This window comes from Venturia canescens, chromosome 7 (assembly GCF_019457755.1).
Source record: "Venturia canescens isolate UGA chromosome 7, ASM1945775v1, whole genome shotgun sequence".
Classification (NCBI taxonomy): domain Eukaryota; kingdom Metazoa; phylum Arthropoda; class Insecta; order Hymenoptera; family Ichneumonidae; genus Venturia; species Venturia canescens.
This window is the reverse complement of record NC_057427.1, coordinates 18,017,805-18,033,966: the sequence shown is the minus strand read 5'-3', so window position 1 is coordinate 18,033,966 and position 16,162 is coordinate 18,017,805. Positions and strand designations below refer to the sequence as shown.

Below are 16,162 nucleotides of genomic sequence, written 5' to 3'. Positions count from 1 at the left end.
TAAGTCGACAAAATATGTATGACATTCATTGGATTGATATGCATTTTTATAAAAGTTCGTAGTATTCAATACGTACTCAACAATGCATACCTATGATCAGAGAATTTTAGTGAACGGGAACCGCTTTAAAACTAACTTAAATGCGATAACAATGAGATTATATAGAGCCTTATCTTTTACTGATATATCACTGTTTAACACAATAGATAGGATATCATAGAAAAATAAAACGTATTTTAACCCTAGAACGCATGACTGGGGTGTGAGCACACCCCACGCGAACTTCAAACTACGCTCCCGTCCTAACAAGCGACATTATCGACTGATTATCGACGGATTTTTTTATATATAAATTCAAATGAAATTAGTTTTATCGTACATCATTCTTTTCGTTATAAAAAAATGAAGAAAATGGTGTAGGATAAAGTCAGTTTAGCATCGTAGGACCGGATTTATAAGCAGAAAAAGAGTGGGATGCGTTCAAACCCCGGTCATGAGGTTGAGGGTATGAAAAAAGGCACATGAGGTGTAGGGTTAAGAAACCCACCTCATAGTTTGATGAAAAGATGTTATAAGTTGAAATTGATAAAAAATTTTGCGTTTGAAAAAATTGACTCCTTTTAATGAGCGCTTGTGTCGGAAAAAATCCAATGTAGATTGATATGACTGAATTTCGAATCGGAATAATTAGATTTACCATGGAAAAGTAGTGAAAAATGTACAAAAAAACACGTTTTTTATGAAAATAAAATGAATATAAAAAGCTATACAATTAACGATTATATATTATTGCAAAGCACTGAAAAATGAAAAAATTTGCCATTTAAACTTTTGCCGTATCTATTTTAGTTACGGAGATATCAACGAAAAACGAAAAAACGACCAATTTTAAGGAATTACTTTCACCCCTTAAATATGCGAGTGGGCAGCTAATTTTTTGTGACGGTTTATACATTGATGTGAACTACAAAATGTAATTTTTTCAACCCAGGTTGTGGGGGTACGCTAAGGTGACTTTCCTTGTAAGAAGCTTTTAAATCCAAAAAAATCACATGAAAGCTAAAGTCATTTGTTACTCCATGGTGACAAAGCCTTATAAGAAAACCGATTCTTTCAGGATCTTCTGGTATTATTCACAAAATTCGACGTAGATTGGATCAGTACAAATTAAATTTAAATATGTGTTAAAAGTACTTGTCCGGCCCATCACTTTCCATTTAAATTGTTTATACAAATAAAAATGATCAAGGCTTTTCTAGAACTGATGGATCACAAGTATTCATACAGGGAGAATTGAGAGAATTCTCTTCAAGTAATATTTTGTATAATTGTATAAGTAATTGTATAATAATTGTAAAGTAATAATTGTATAAAAAACTTCAAGCAATAAAATTAATTGCACTAATTTAATCAAAAGTGGAAACGAATTGTTCTGTAATATACAAAGGATATTATTGTGCATCAATAAATGAAAAATATTTTGCACAATAAATATGTTCAAGCTTCCAGAATAACCCAGTTTATATTGCAATGACGGCAATTTTTACTCCTCATTCCTTCCAGCGAATGAATTCCATTCGGTATAAGAACCTACACTATTTTTAAGAACATTAAACTAGTAATATATCGCATGTCAATAAATTGTTAACTGGATTCTACCGTACAATTTCGTTTTTTTATGATTGATTTTTATTTTGAATGAAAAGTGATGGGCCGGACAAGTACTTTTAACACATATTTAAATATAATTTGTATTGGTCTAATCGACGTCGAATTTTGTGAATAATACCAGAAGATCCTGAAAGAATCGGTATTCTTATAAGTCTCTGTCACCATGGAGTAACGAATGACCCTAGCTTTCATGTGATTTTTTTGGATTTAAAAGCTTCTCGGAATAATTTCATAATGTTGAAATTTGGAGTTACTCATAAATTACTTGTCCTGCGATTGATAATCATACATTTTTGTGTTGCACGTAATTCAAGTGGTAACTTTTTTCAATTCATTAGAAAATACTTGGCCTCCAATTGATATTATTAATTTTAGTGCTATAAGTAACTTAGATGGAATTTTGTTTTAATTGATTTAGTTGTTAGAATAAGATAAGAAAAATGGAGCATCGTATTTCAAAATGTTTTCAAGCGCGATATTTCGATTTTTTATTTCTCATGTTGTATTTGATTTTTTTCACTTTACAAAATAATTATAAATTCGTATTTTTTTTCAATGTGATGTTTTTTCAGGATTTGTAATACGATACTTTCTAAAAAAAAAAAATAAAGCTTTTGCTAACTTCTTGAACGCTGGCGAGGAGAAAAAAGAAGAAAAAAATTCCCACAAGATAGACGGTCAGCTTACGAAGGCCAAAAACTTGTCGAACACCGGCTCTGCTCAGAAGCACGTACCAGAAAAAAAAACTCGTAAAAAATATTACGAAGTGGCAAAGGAAGCTCAGTTTGTCCACTTCAAAATAATATTTATTCAATTTGATTCCGTTGATTTTTGATTAAGTTATGAAACTTTTACTACGGGCAGAAATTTCGATAGCTGAATCCAAATTTTGGAGCAGGAGAGTATATTGCAGGATACAGTTTTGAGTTATTTACTTACGCAACTTTTTATTTATTAAGTCATGAAATCCGGAACTATTCATAAAATTCACTCATTAGGTTTATGAGAAAATCTGATCAGAGCTTTTTTGTAGAGAATTGAATTTCCTACGAAAAAATGTCCATTAAAATAGTGGGAAAAGTTTTTTCAATAGCTTTACTTGAAGAAAACGGAAAAAAAATTGTTTAGGTGTTATTCATATGAAAAAACGAAAATTTGTTGGGCGTCTCGTAGAATCGTAGGAGAATTTTGTAATATCTCCTAGAAATTTTTGAGATGATACGAAAAGAGTTTTTTTTTTGAACCACCCTAATATATATAGGCAACGGTCTTGTGAATTCGACGGATAGAAACAAATTTGACTGTTGTGAAAAGGTAAAGAAGAACGTTGAACTCGCGCGTATTATCGTATCAACGATTCTCGCATCTTATATTTTTTCATTTCGCTTTAATATCTTTCCTAACCGTTTAATCTATATACTTGAAAATTTTCAGAGGATCAAGGAAAATACTAGAGAGTCAAACATCGGAAGAAAGAGAGGGAGAAAAGAAACGCGAGGGAATACACAAAATGCAAATAATCGGTATACTCGGATACATTTTTTTTGCCAAATCGTGCGTGACCTTCGCGACCGAGGCACAATCCTTCGATCCGATGAGAGATCCCACAGCGTCATCGCAAGCTGCAATTTTCAGCGAGATCGCTTATCGTGATAAACGGGCGAGCAAGGCCGAACCAACCTGCGAAGAACTACGAGCAATGTGGATATACAGCAAACGTCAGAGTCGAGCAGCGGAGACGACCAATGATTTACCCATGTACCGAGATCCTTTCGCTCATAATATTTGGGACACTTATCCAGTAAGATCATCCAATTCGTTTGGATATCGAGGTACGAGAACAACCCCCTTCCGAAATGACATAGCAAAACCTTTTTCATTTCTAAATAACAAATCTGCAATGCTCCTTTTATAAATATTAATTATACTGCTGTTGCCCGAACGTCGCGGCTTCATTGAACGATTCTCAATTCGTCCATGTACGTTATTTTGTTATGGTGTTCACGACGTAATCGTACAGTTTTTGAAAAGAGAGAAATATACCGTCTGCGATCTTTCCACCCTCTCACATCGGTCAGATAGGATCGCAAAATGAAGTTGGGTTTGCATAGAATTTCTTTCGACGAATTAGTGAGTGAAGAATGAAAAAAAGATGGACAAATCTTCCTTTTTACACTCGTAAGATTTCTCACCCAAACATATTGCCAGAGTAATAAAAATTTGTTTGAGAAATAGAGTGCAAAGAACCCTTTCACGCGAATACGCGTCTGTGTTTATGTAGCGTGTTTATCTACATAATACGGTATCCCATTCATTTCTAAATTTTCTCGCCAGATATATGCGTACATACGAAAATGACATTCAGACGGAGAACGCGGACCGCGCATTTTCCTCTTGATGTTCGCATAGCCCTTACAATTTTTTTCTGCATTCGTTCTCATTACCATTTTGTATCTTATCATCGAGATAGAAATGATACTGAAGAATCTACGTCTTGTCTTCGATTGTATTCGGACAATATCCGGCCCGATAAATCCGGCTTGATAAAGTAACTATAAATTTGGCGTGGGTTTATAAATAAATTTGTGTTTGAGTGTCGTTCGCGAGAGTAACTCTCATGGCTTTATGGGTTTGGGCAACGAAACGAGCATCGGAAAGTCAAAACGGAAGAGCGAACGCTCTCTCAATTCATTATTTCCCTACGAATTTTCAATCGCCCCGATATCGCTCAAATGCAAATTGATGTATCATCGATCCGAACGCGCGTTCTCGTTTACCAATCGCATTTATCAAACTTTTGTAAGCTTCTCGAAGAACTAATCGCGACTGATCGCGACGTATAAAAACGTTGCACATGCAACATTCGCCTGTTCTCTATACAAGATGAATAGAAAAGATTGATCGATGCGTAGACTCGAATCGAGGACCGTTCAATCATCGAGTCCGTCCTTCGTAAAATATATATCAAAGTTTTGTTCTTTGTTGAAAAAAAATGATTCTTTCTTCTGAGTGAAAATGAAAGCGATTCCGTGAGCAACGGGAGAGCTTTTGTGGTAAAGGTATACAAAGTAAGCTCACCTTCATAGAGGTGGGGGGGGGGAAGGTCCCCCCACTACAACCCCGATGAAAAGTGGCGGCGTTCATCCCCCTTCCTTTGATTTTTTATGTCAAAGTTCAAACAGTGTTATAGCGATTTTTTAGATTATCTACTTATACATACATCCAAATGAGTCGAAACACACACACACACACACACAATGGCGAATACGGATTACGGGTAATCCGCTCATACTCGCGCTCATATGCAAAACATTGAGAGAGTGTGGAGAGACCTGCGAAGTGCCGTGCCGAAATGTGGTCGTATTTCAAAAAATTGGTCTTTTTATATTTCTGAATTTTTATTCAAGAGGGAATTCGAGTATTCAGAGCGAATCTCAGCTTTTTTCCGAATTATGCGCGAGATGTTTCCCATCACAGATCTTCTGGTTTCTGAGATACGTGCGTGCATGTTTGAGCACGCAAACACTCAAAACTCCCTGAAAACACATTGAAAAATCCTTATATCACTGTTTGAACTTTCACATAAAAAATCAAAGGGGGGTGGCTGCCGCCATTTTTCATCGGGGTTGTGGTGGGGGGGGGATGGACTTTCCCCCACCATTCCCCCTCCCCACTCCTCTCTTCCACAAGCGGTGGGGTTACTTTGTTTTGTATACCTTTACCGCTTTTGTTTCTATTAAAATATTTTTCGTTTTTATGACTTCTAAGATCATGGAAGTAGTCAAGCACGCAGTCGGGGTGCTGGCGTGGGCGTTGTTTATGGAAAAATCGTCCACAAAGCCCCGGTTGGGAGTAGATTACGGAACGGCATGCCAAATCGAATGAAACCTTTCGAAGAAGTGTCTCGTCTTTATGGAACAATTAATCGTCACATGCCCGACCCTCGACGTCGACAAACGAATTTCCGTGTAGGCGGCGGGGGAGGACCCTCCATGTCAGAAGTACCACAAGCCGGGAGCTTTCAGCACTTGAAAGAGCTCATACGTACCGAACGAGCTCGTGAACTCCAGGTTTGTTTATTTATTATTTTTCTTTTTTCCCACTATGCTTGCATACTCATCACGAATTCATACTCGTCATTACTCGCATTATGTTTCTCCGCAATCGTTCCCAATTCTTCCAAATGAGAGCTTGCAGCCGGAGAATTATTCGAGGTATTCGAATTTCCTGAAAAATCGTTTGACTTTTCGAGAGATTTCTCAGCAAACCTATCAACATGAATATAATTTTTTTTGGTCCGCCTTATTCACCGATATCATCACTTCGCACTTTGATCGCGACTTAAACTTTTGATTGATGCCGATGTAAATGAGACGTGCGATAACGAAAAACTTGACATTAGGAACAACGGGACGCGGAGGAAATGGCAGCGCGAGCAGCTGTCCTCAAAGAAATAGCAAACGGTGAGAGACGCATATCACAAGAATCACGGAGACAATTTTTAAACTCGATACAACCATATCCTGAACCAAAAAGTGTCAATTACGGTTATGGCCAGTCGCAATACGTCTCCGGCTTGACTAATCTCGACGGTGGATTATTGGTAAGTTTTTTTTTAATTAAACATTATTCATTGAAAAAATAGAAAAAATTAAACATTCGGATCGCGTCGCGTCACGAAGATAGCGTCCATTTTTTAGTAATTACACGAATAAAAGGAATTTTACTTTCGACCGGTCGGTTTTGTTACAAGAAAATTGCTTCTGTTCGCATCAGCGTCTGTAAAATAAAAAAATTCTCTAAATAAAAATTCGTACAAAAATATTTTCCCTTACAGAATTCGTTGAATGTTGAAAAAAAAACAACAAATAAAAAATGCTATTGTTTACGTTCCTAGCAAACCGGTGATAAATACAACCGCGATACGATGCTGCATAAATGAACCGAAACTCGTGAAAAATAACTAATCAAGAATTTTGAGGGAGACGGTGTGACTGATGAACTGCCGAACGTGTGAACATTCTACAATCTCCGTCAAGTCAACGACTAAAGAACACAAACAGACAAAATTAAAACAATTAAAGAAACAAAAAAACCAACCCGAACAAGAGAAAATTGAGAAAATAAGATTTATTCACATTTGCTGATTGCTGCATATAAAGTAGCTCGCGAGTTTAGTAAATCCGGCGAAAAACAAAAAATAACAATTATAGACTCACAAAAATTCGGGGGTGGAAGAAAAATGCGGGCTCCAAGTAGGTATAACAACAAAATTGAGCAGAAAGGAAATAAGGGCAAACTTATTAATATCATCGTTATCATATCTCAATAGCCCTACTCTTCACCCCGCACTTATATCCGTAGAATCTTATTCTATTAATCTGACTACCGCTATTATATAGTATTAAAAGGTATTCAACCAGCACCGAGAAGAAAGAACAAGAGAAAATGAGAATCCATGGATAGAGAGAAAGAGAGGGCGAGAGTGATTAATCGTTGCCAAAGATTATCGAGATAAGAGCGTCAAAGCAAGATCATATACGCTTCGCCTCTACATACACGCATATACGTATATCTTCTCGTATGCTCATGATAAATTGAAAATGAGGAGCTCGAATGAATAACCAATCGTGCAAAGTTATTTTTAATTTTATTAAGGAAAATATGAAGGAGCAGTGAAATCGACGAACAAATAATTTTGTAGTTCCATTTGAACTTGAAGAATGTTGAATTCTCTCTCTCCAAGTGCGATTTTACACTTCGCGTTACGAAGCAATATTTTCTATTAACGGAGATGCTTCCACGACGTCCTTTGTGAAAAAAATCTTTTTTACTCTTCAACTCCAAAACATAGTTAATATTATTTTTATGAAAAGTGCCGACGTGGCTCCACGCCGCAATGACAATAGTATTTCACGCGAAATCGTTTTCGCGTATATTGGAGAAGGAAAAGTAGTGTCGTACTCGCTCCATCTTCGCTATTCAACAGCGCCAAGTTTGATTGAAAAAAGAGGGAAAAGAGGAGGAGGAGGAAAGTGGGGCGGGGGGAGTATCTCGAACAATGCATCAATATACAATAAAGGAATACTTACAAATGGTCCTTCACCCGACACTTCGATGAAGGACTTTTAAGTTCGATAACAGACGTACGGCTATACATATATCTAACTAATTTTACTCTGAAATAACTTAGTATATACTCGTTTTCGAATAAGTTAGTCATCCAACCGAGAAATATTGATATCATGGCAAACTTTTTATGTACACTACAAAAACGATCAATTGTGTGTTAAAATATTCGACTCGTCGCGGATACTACATTTTCTTTTGCCATCATGAATTGAAAAAATTTGAACGAAACTATTTGAATTTTGATTTATCGAGCATCCTTGTTAGGCTTGTCATATACAAGCAAGTAATCAAGTTTAAATAACGCGTCGCGAAGATAAATTATTGATATTCGATCTTGATGTTTTTTGAGAAGGTCGAGAAGAAGGGTTGTTGCATGCATTGTCACGTGTGAATAAGATGCTGCTGCTCTGCTGCAAATTCGAATCAAAGATAAGTAAACGTCATTTTAATTCAATTTAGTCAATTTAATTTCCCATATGTGCAGAATTTTCGCAAATATGCGAATGACTTTTCTCTTTAACGCAAAAAATTGAATGAAATTCGATAAGGTTTCACGCGTATTTTTCATTTTCACCAGCGAATCAATTAATAACTCAAAAATTCATTTTTTTTTTTTTTTTACTAAATTCAATTCACTCGAGTAATATTATATAATATTACCAACACTGTAAACCTGGAGAAATTGAATAATTCTCGTTTGCATGTTGGGAATGATTAGTCGATTGAATGAAACTGATGTATTGTTCCTGGCGGGAGTTTGTTGTTTTTGTTTCAAAATTGCACTTCAGCGGCATCCAATTCTATAACAGTAGCAGTCTCTTTTTCAACGACTACCGCAAACTTTCGAAATTCTTGAACTCTTCGTCGGTGGTACAAATAAATGAGAAAAGCCGACCGAGAGCGTTTTTAAAGATTTCTGCAATTCTAGAAGATTACCGATGAATTCATTGGTTACAGTTTGGGTTTGTTTTGATAAGTGGATTTTTCGTCATTATACTCGAAAAGTAGTTTAAAAAAATATTCATATAAGCTAAAATTCAATTGAATTTTGTTTTATTTTCATTGTTTATTTCTTCGTATATTGTGAAGTTTGTGAAATCCGATAGACAACTATTTTCTAATCAATTATAAACGCATGAAAATTTCTTGATACAAAAACCCTTGAATAGCATGAATCACGAGGAAAATTTAACAAAAAAGAATGACAAAAAAACGGAATTGTGATAAGATCAAGATTTACCTCGTATAAACTCAGCTACTTGAATACCGCCTTATCTACAATCAGTATCATTGCGCGCAAAGTTAATGAAAAGGGAAGGAATTATAAAGATTCAAATAATTGAAAAAAAAAATCGAATGAAAACCATGACAATAACGATCAAAAACCCGTTATAGATATGTGTATTTATATATAAAGGGAGACCGGGGTAAAATCTAAGGAAATATCATAATTTTCAAAAGTTTGACAAGCTCCATCTATTTTTTACTCTCAAAAAATACTAAGAAATACACGGAAATTTATGCAATTTGCGGAGAAAAACAATAGGGTACCTCTTGAAAATTGGTAAAATTTTTTTTTCTCTAATTTCAACCCAATGCAACCATGACTACATTCTTTAAAAACAAAAGCAATAAAAATTGGTCAATATAAGCGTAACCGTTGCAGAGAAAATTTGCTCTCTATCAGCTGATCGCAGTGAAACGCATAACTTTCGTCTTTTTGATTTGCGGGCAGTTGGGAATTGAAAAACTTTTTTCCAATTTCCCCATTTTTGTTTTTCTTAATTCTTTTTTTTCCTTACTTTTCGATTTTTTTTTTTTTAATTTCAAACGCAGTTCCTTCGATCCTTTTTATTAACAAAAATATCAAAATGCTAGGATGAAGAAAAAAAATCGCCATTATTGATGTACCCCGTTAATGGTCCCCATCTCCCATATATATATATATATATATATATAGGGGAGACCGGGGCAAAACGAGATACCTAAGAAATATTGAACTTTTTAGAAGTTTGGGAAGCTCTGTCTATTTTTTTACTCCAAAAAACTAAGAAATGTACTGGAATTCTTTTCAATTTTCAAAAAAAATCCCGAGGCAAAACGGGGTACCTTTCAAAAACTCATGAAATTATTTTTACTGTTATTTTAATTCAATGCATTTTCGGTGCATTTTGCACCCGTAACTGACAAGGAACATCACTTTGGTGTCCCCCTCCGATTTTCTTGAAACTGCTGTATGTGAAAGAGCATTCGAAAGTAAGAGACACGTATTTTTTTTTATCGGCGGAAAAACGGTTTTAAGGGGTGAAACCACCCTTGAAAGTAAGGCATGTCAGGGGGTGATTTTGCAGTTTCACCAGCAAGCACTCAACAGATTTTGATAAAACCAAAACCAAAATGTTTCTTATCTGAAGTGATGAAAAGTTCACCCTGTGCACGAAAAAAAAAAAAAAAAACAGGGGGTTAACCACCCTTACATTCTTATATTTCTCACGCCACAATGAAAAGGAACGAATATGATGGAATGAAACGGGTTCTATTTCCATGAAAACATGAAAATAAAGTTCACATGTTTTTGCATTTTTGCAAAATAGCAGTCTTAAGGGGGTAAACTACCCCTTTTTTGAATTTTCGTACTGTATGTGGCTTATTTCTGTTTTACATGTTTTTGCTGATTCGAAATATTATAATAATTTCGAATCAAGATTTTCTGAGGTATCAAAGTCAATACAAGACTCTGAAAGTGTGAATCTCCCCCACTCGATTTTCCTCTTTATTCGCTATTTCAAAATTTCTCCCTGCATTTCGTTCAATTTGGTTGCTCTGCATCGAAATTACGAATTCAATAATTTTAGGAACGTATAATGATCGTATTGACCTCAATCTTGGCGGGCAAGGGAAGGAGGAGGGGAGCCATTTGATATTTACTACGATTCAACTTTGAAGTCTGAATAAGTCTATGCTGTTGATCTTGTTTACTAACGAACATTTTTTAAATGAAACTTCAATACACATTAACAATTCATTAACCGTCTCATAGTATAGAATCGGATTTTATTAGATAAGTACATATATCGAAATAAAATATAATAAAACCTATCATTTCCAGCAATTATGGCTCATACGTTGTACAATAATGATATTCATCAAAAAAATGTTTCAAACACAAAGATTTTTTGCACCATGCACATTTTATAATCGCTATATTATTGCAACCAGGTATTTCACAGTGTGTTTTTGATTGACCGAACCCAAAATCAACAGGATTTTCGAAATATTCCGGTTTTTCCGTAATATAATTACTTTTAAACCATGAATATTTGAAAAGATTGATATAGCGTGGAGATGACAATTGATTGTGGGCCAAAGATTGCAGTTTGATTATATTATTCCTCAAATGTAAATTTATATCAGCATCCACTAATAGAACACTATCTGAAAAATGTCGTACAAAATTTTTCCATATCCTGAATCCAAATACATCAAGCGGTTGAATTTTTCCAGTTGTACCTTTTGGGATAATCATTGTGATGATTTTTTTATCATGAGGGGTGGCTTCACGTACAACTTTGGGGCAGTGTCCACTCCAGGAATCAATCAGTAATACATTGTCACTTCCAACATTCGGAAAAAAAACTTTTTCCATCCAAATTTTAAAATGATCTGTAAACATATAACAAATTATATATTTATAACTATATTTTGGAAAAAGTTGATGCACCCTTAACGATAATACGCACCGGAAGTAAGTTTCCCAGATTTCGATGCTGTTACTATGACGTTATCTGGCTTAAACAATTCGTTCGTTACTCTCGGTCCAAATTCACCTTTTGCCTCCTTTAATACTATGAAAAGTGGAGAAAGTAGTTTCCCGTTGGCATTTATTGTTGGCTGAATCGTGTAGCTATGGGTCGTTGAAGACACTGATTGTACAACGCATTCAACTTTTTTCGATCCTTCCATCGCTAAAGTTCGTGCTGAATGGATTTCCAGTTGAAAACCGCTTTGGTCCGAATTATATACATTACTTGACCCATACTTTTCTATTAGTAATTTAACATCTTGAACAAATTTGTCCGCATTTGTTTGCAGAAGCGCTTCTTCCTCCACAGTTTTTCTCGTTATAAATTTATTAATTTTTCTGGAAACAATGCGATGCGATTTCTTAAATTTCCATAGCCAGTTATGAGAAGCTTTGAATCGTATATCTTCATGGCCTATTTCTTTCTGTGCCTGTAGAGCCCACTTTCGAAGGTCAATATCATGAACAATGACACCCGCGTCTACAGCAGTTTTCATATTCCGTAATGTGTATTCAGAAATTCGAGCAAGTTTTTCTTTATATGTACCACCCTTGTTCAGTTGTTGTGCCCAGCGTCGTAACTGCCGTATGGATTTTACAGATTTGTATTTTTGTTTGACGGTTTCAACACTGTAATTCTTTTTTTTACCAGATCTCCAATATTCAACAGCTTTTTTTTTATAATCATAGCTCAGCTCATCGTCACCAGAACAAGCGTCGGAATCGACATCATCATCCTTTTGCCATATCATATCTTCAACAGCAATTGCTTCGAACTCTTTAAATGGTTCTTGAAAATCAAGAGTTTCTTCCTGTATCATCTCAATCCCGTTGTAATCTTGCATAGAATCGATTAAAATTTTTTCGAAATTCTCCTTCATCTCTATTTCTGCATTATTAACAGGAGTTTGTGCAATGTTCATAGCTTCAAATGTAGCCAGTAACAATTTGATAACGTTGATTGGGTTGACTTTCATGCTGGTAAAAGTAGTAGGCACAATACACCAAAAGCACAGAAAAAGCACGCACGATTTGGAGCTCACTCAAAAATGCACTAGTACAATGCTAATGGTTACCGCCTTCGAAAATAAGTATCGAAAGAAAAAAATATTTATTAATCTCACGATGCCTGATAACGTTTTTATCTGATGCATGACTCAAGAATATTCGGAATGACTAATGTTATTCGGTGTGTGAGAATGCCAAAAATATCAGGTGATCATAACTACTTGATAACATTTTTATCTAGCACAAACACCGGGATCATATGTCTACGCCTCTATTTTTCCGCCAAAGTTATGAAAGTGTTTTATAGAGGCATTTTTATCTGTAGCATGGTACCTATTCATTTACGTGCAGTTTACAAGCTTTCTATGATCACCGAAAAAGTAGTTGTGAGAACTTCCCCCCCCCCCCCCCCGCCAAACCGACACCATCCAGGTCAATACGAGTTTTATATGTTCCTAAAATTATTAAATTTGTAATTTCGATGCAGAGCAACCAAATTGAACGAAATGCAGGGAGAAATTTTGAAATAGCGAATAAAGAGGAAAATCGAGTGGGGGAGATTCACCCATTCAGAGTCTTGTATTGACTTCGATACGTCAGAAAATCTTGATTCGAAACTATTATAATATTTCGAATCAGCAAAAACATGTAAAACAGAAATAAACCACCTACGGTACGAAAATTCAAAAAAGGGGTAGTTCACCCCCTTAAGACTGCTATTTTGCAAAAATGCAAAAACACGTGAACTTTATTTTCATGTTTTCATGGAAATAGAACCCGTTTCATTCCTTCATATTCGTTCCTTTTTATTGTGGCGTGAGATATATAAGAATGTAAGGGTGGTTAACCCCCTGTTTTTTTTTTTTTTTTTCGTGCACAGGGTGAACTTTTCATCACTTCAGATAAGAAACATTTTGGTTTTGGTTTTATCAAAATCAGTTGAGTGCTTGCTGGTGAAACTGCAAAATCACCCCCTGACATGCCTTACTTTCAAGGGTGGTTTCACCCCTTAAAACCGTTTTTCCGCCGATAAAAAAAAATACGTGTCTCTTACTTTCGAATGCTCTTTCACATACAGCAGTTTCAAGAAAATCGGAGGGGGACACCAAAGTGATGTTCCTTGTGAGTGCTTCTGACTTACCACTCTAAGCGTTGAAAGCGATCTCAGCGCTTACAGCGCTCAAACGTAAGTCGAGCGCACGCTGTGAACGCTCTTAGCGCTTACAACGCTCTAACGTACGTCGAACGCACCCTCTGTAATTCAATTTAAAATTAATGATACGAATAATAACGAAGATCGCCAATGTTTATTTTGTAAACATTTGTATTCTTTATTCACTGAATCATGGATTCAGTACCAAAATTATGCGGAGTGGGCACATGATTCATGTTCAGGTGTAACTACACACGATGATCCGCAAACATGTATCTGTGATTACTGTTGTAGACAGTAATCTGGGAAGCAATAATTGCAGATATACAAATACTTTTTGTATATCTGTGCAAAAACGTTTTTACTTTGGAAGAGATGTAAAAAAAGATAGTTTGGAAAAAATATGTTTCACGTTCTTTTTGGACAAGTATAAAAATTGAAAAAAAAAGACAAAAAAATTCCTCTCATTTTTCGGGTATCCCGTTTTGCCCCGGTCTCCCCTATATAATACATATGAGACATTCCATGCGGTTTCGAACGGTCAAAAAGTTGACCACTCACAAAACAATTGAAATTTTGTCAAATTATTCAATTATATAAAAAAAGACAAGTGGGATTTTTTTTTAATTTTTGAATCGCATTTTTTCGAGCTTTTCAAAACTTTAAATATTTTCAAATACCGTTATATCTTGAAGGCAAAAGATTAAACAGAAAAATGATTAGACAAAAAAGTTGCACCTTTGAGTAAATTTGGTGAAAAAAATTTTGTTGAATTTTTCGAGTATAAAAAAATGATCATTTTCATTAAAAGTATACGAAAATAATTTTTTCCGGTCGGTATGTCACTTTAGGTTCATCTAAAAAAATTCTAAAACATACTCTTAAATGTGGACAATAACCTGTAATTTTTTTGTGATCGTTGGATTAGCTGTTCGAAAGCTATCATTTGTTTTAATATTTTTATTTGAAAAGAAATCTTTTCTCGAATTGTTTTTTTTTACTTTTCTGATAAAAGAACATCTAAAACGATAATATTAATTTTTTAGAACTCTTTGGGTTCGTCGGAATTCTATTGAAATCGTTCGAGAGGTATAACCACTATAATCACTCGTTCAAAAAATGAATAGTTTTCTGTCCTAATATAATATTTTTTCCTCATTGTTGTTAATATTAATCACAATGTACGAACTGGGAAAAGTTGAACAGTTCGTTTCAAGTCATTGATTTTCTCAGAATCGGTAAGTTAAAAAGTCGGCGGCGAGCGAATATCTTTTGCATTGAAGAATTCTATTAGGTCCTGGTACAATAATGTAATGGGACTTTTGGGTCTTCGGTACTGAATTATTTTTTAAACGAGTGATGAAACAGAGCGGAGCTTTCAACCGAATTCAATGAAGTTTCGCCTACGTTATCGATAAACTACGCTTCAATAAACTTCAACAAGACATTAATATTATAATTGTAGATGTTCTTTCATCGGAAAATTTAAGAGAAACAATTTGTGAAATTTTTTTTCATTTAAATAATTGATTTTTCTGAGAAAAAAAATAAAACGATAAAAGGATAGCTTTGAAACCGAAAATCTTGCTATTATAAATAAAAAAAACTATGGGTTATTATTGTATACATTTGGAAGAATTTATTGGAATTTTTAGTGATAAATCGAAAGTGACGTACCGACCGAAAAAATTATTTTCGTGTATTTTTGATGAAAACGGTCATTTAAAATCCAGATAAAAATTTGTCCACAAAATTGGTATGAAATTCCAACTCTTTAATCTGACAATTTGTTCTGTTTAATCATATGCTTTTAAGATCCAACGGTATTTCAAAAATTTTGAAACTTTGAAAAACTCGAAAAAATGCAATGCAAAAATTTAAAAAAAAATGCACACTTGTCTTCTTTATACAATTGGCTAAATAACCTGGCTAAATTAAAATTTTTTTTGAGTCTGATCAAATTTTCAGAAAAACAATAGAACTGAGTATATCTTTAACGCGCGGACGAGTCGCACTTTCACCGCAAAAAATCAGAGTGTATTTCTCGCAATTACAAATTTTTCATTAAATATTGGGAAAAGGATTAAAAAAAGGCAAAAAATGTAAAAGTACATGTTGTAACCCAAAGGGTTCGATCGCTTGACGCAAAATGCGTGACGCGGCATCACGTAGCGACAATGATATACAGAAATATCGATAACAAATCAAAGGAAATATAAAAAATTAGCGTGCAGAGAATAATGAAAAATATCAATCGTACCTATGAAGAAAGAAAAATGTTTGATAATTATCTCTATTGAAATACAGGAATATTATCCACGAAACTGACAAAGCTCGTATCACAATTGGTGAGCATATCTTTTTCAAATGCATATCTTTATTCTTCGCCCCGTATT

The 16,162-nt window shown here is 34.7% G+C and overlaps 1 protein-coding gene across 1 annotated transcript; it reads left to right on the top strand.

Annotated features, from left to right (window-relative positions):
• Positions 1-3,181: 3,181 nt before the first annotated feature.
• LOC122413055 (uncharacterized) lies at positions 3,182-8,415 on the top strand. The gene is made up of 4 exons (XM_043423131.1): positions 3,182-3,503; positions 5,440-5,741; positions 6,074-6,274; positions 6,569-8,415. The coding sequence occupies exons 1-4, from the start codon at positions 3,182-3,184 to the stop codon at positions 6,611-6,613; spliced, it is 870 nt and encodes a 289-aa protein (XP_043279066.1). The 3' UTR covers positions 6,614-8,415.
• Positions 8,416-16,162: the final 7,747 nt, after the last annotated feature.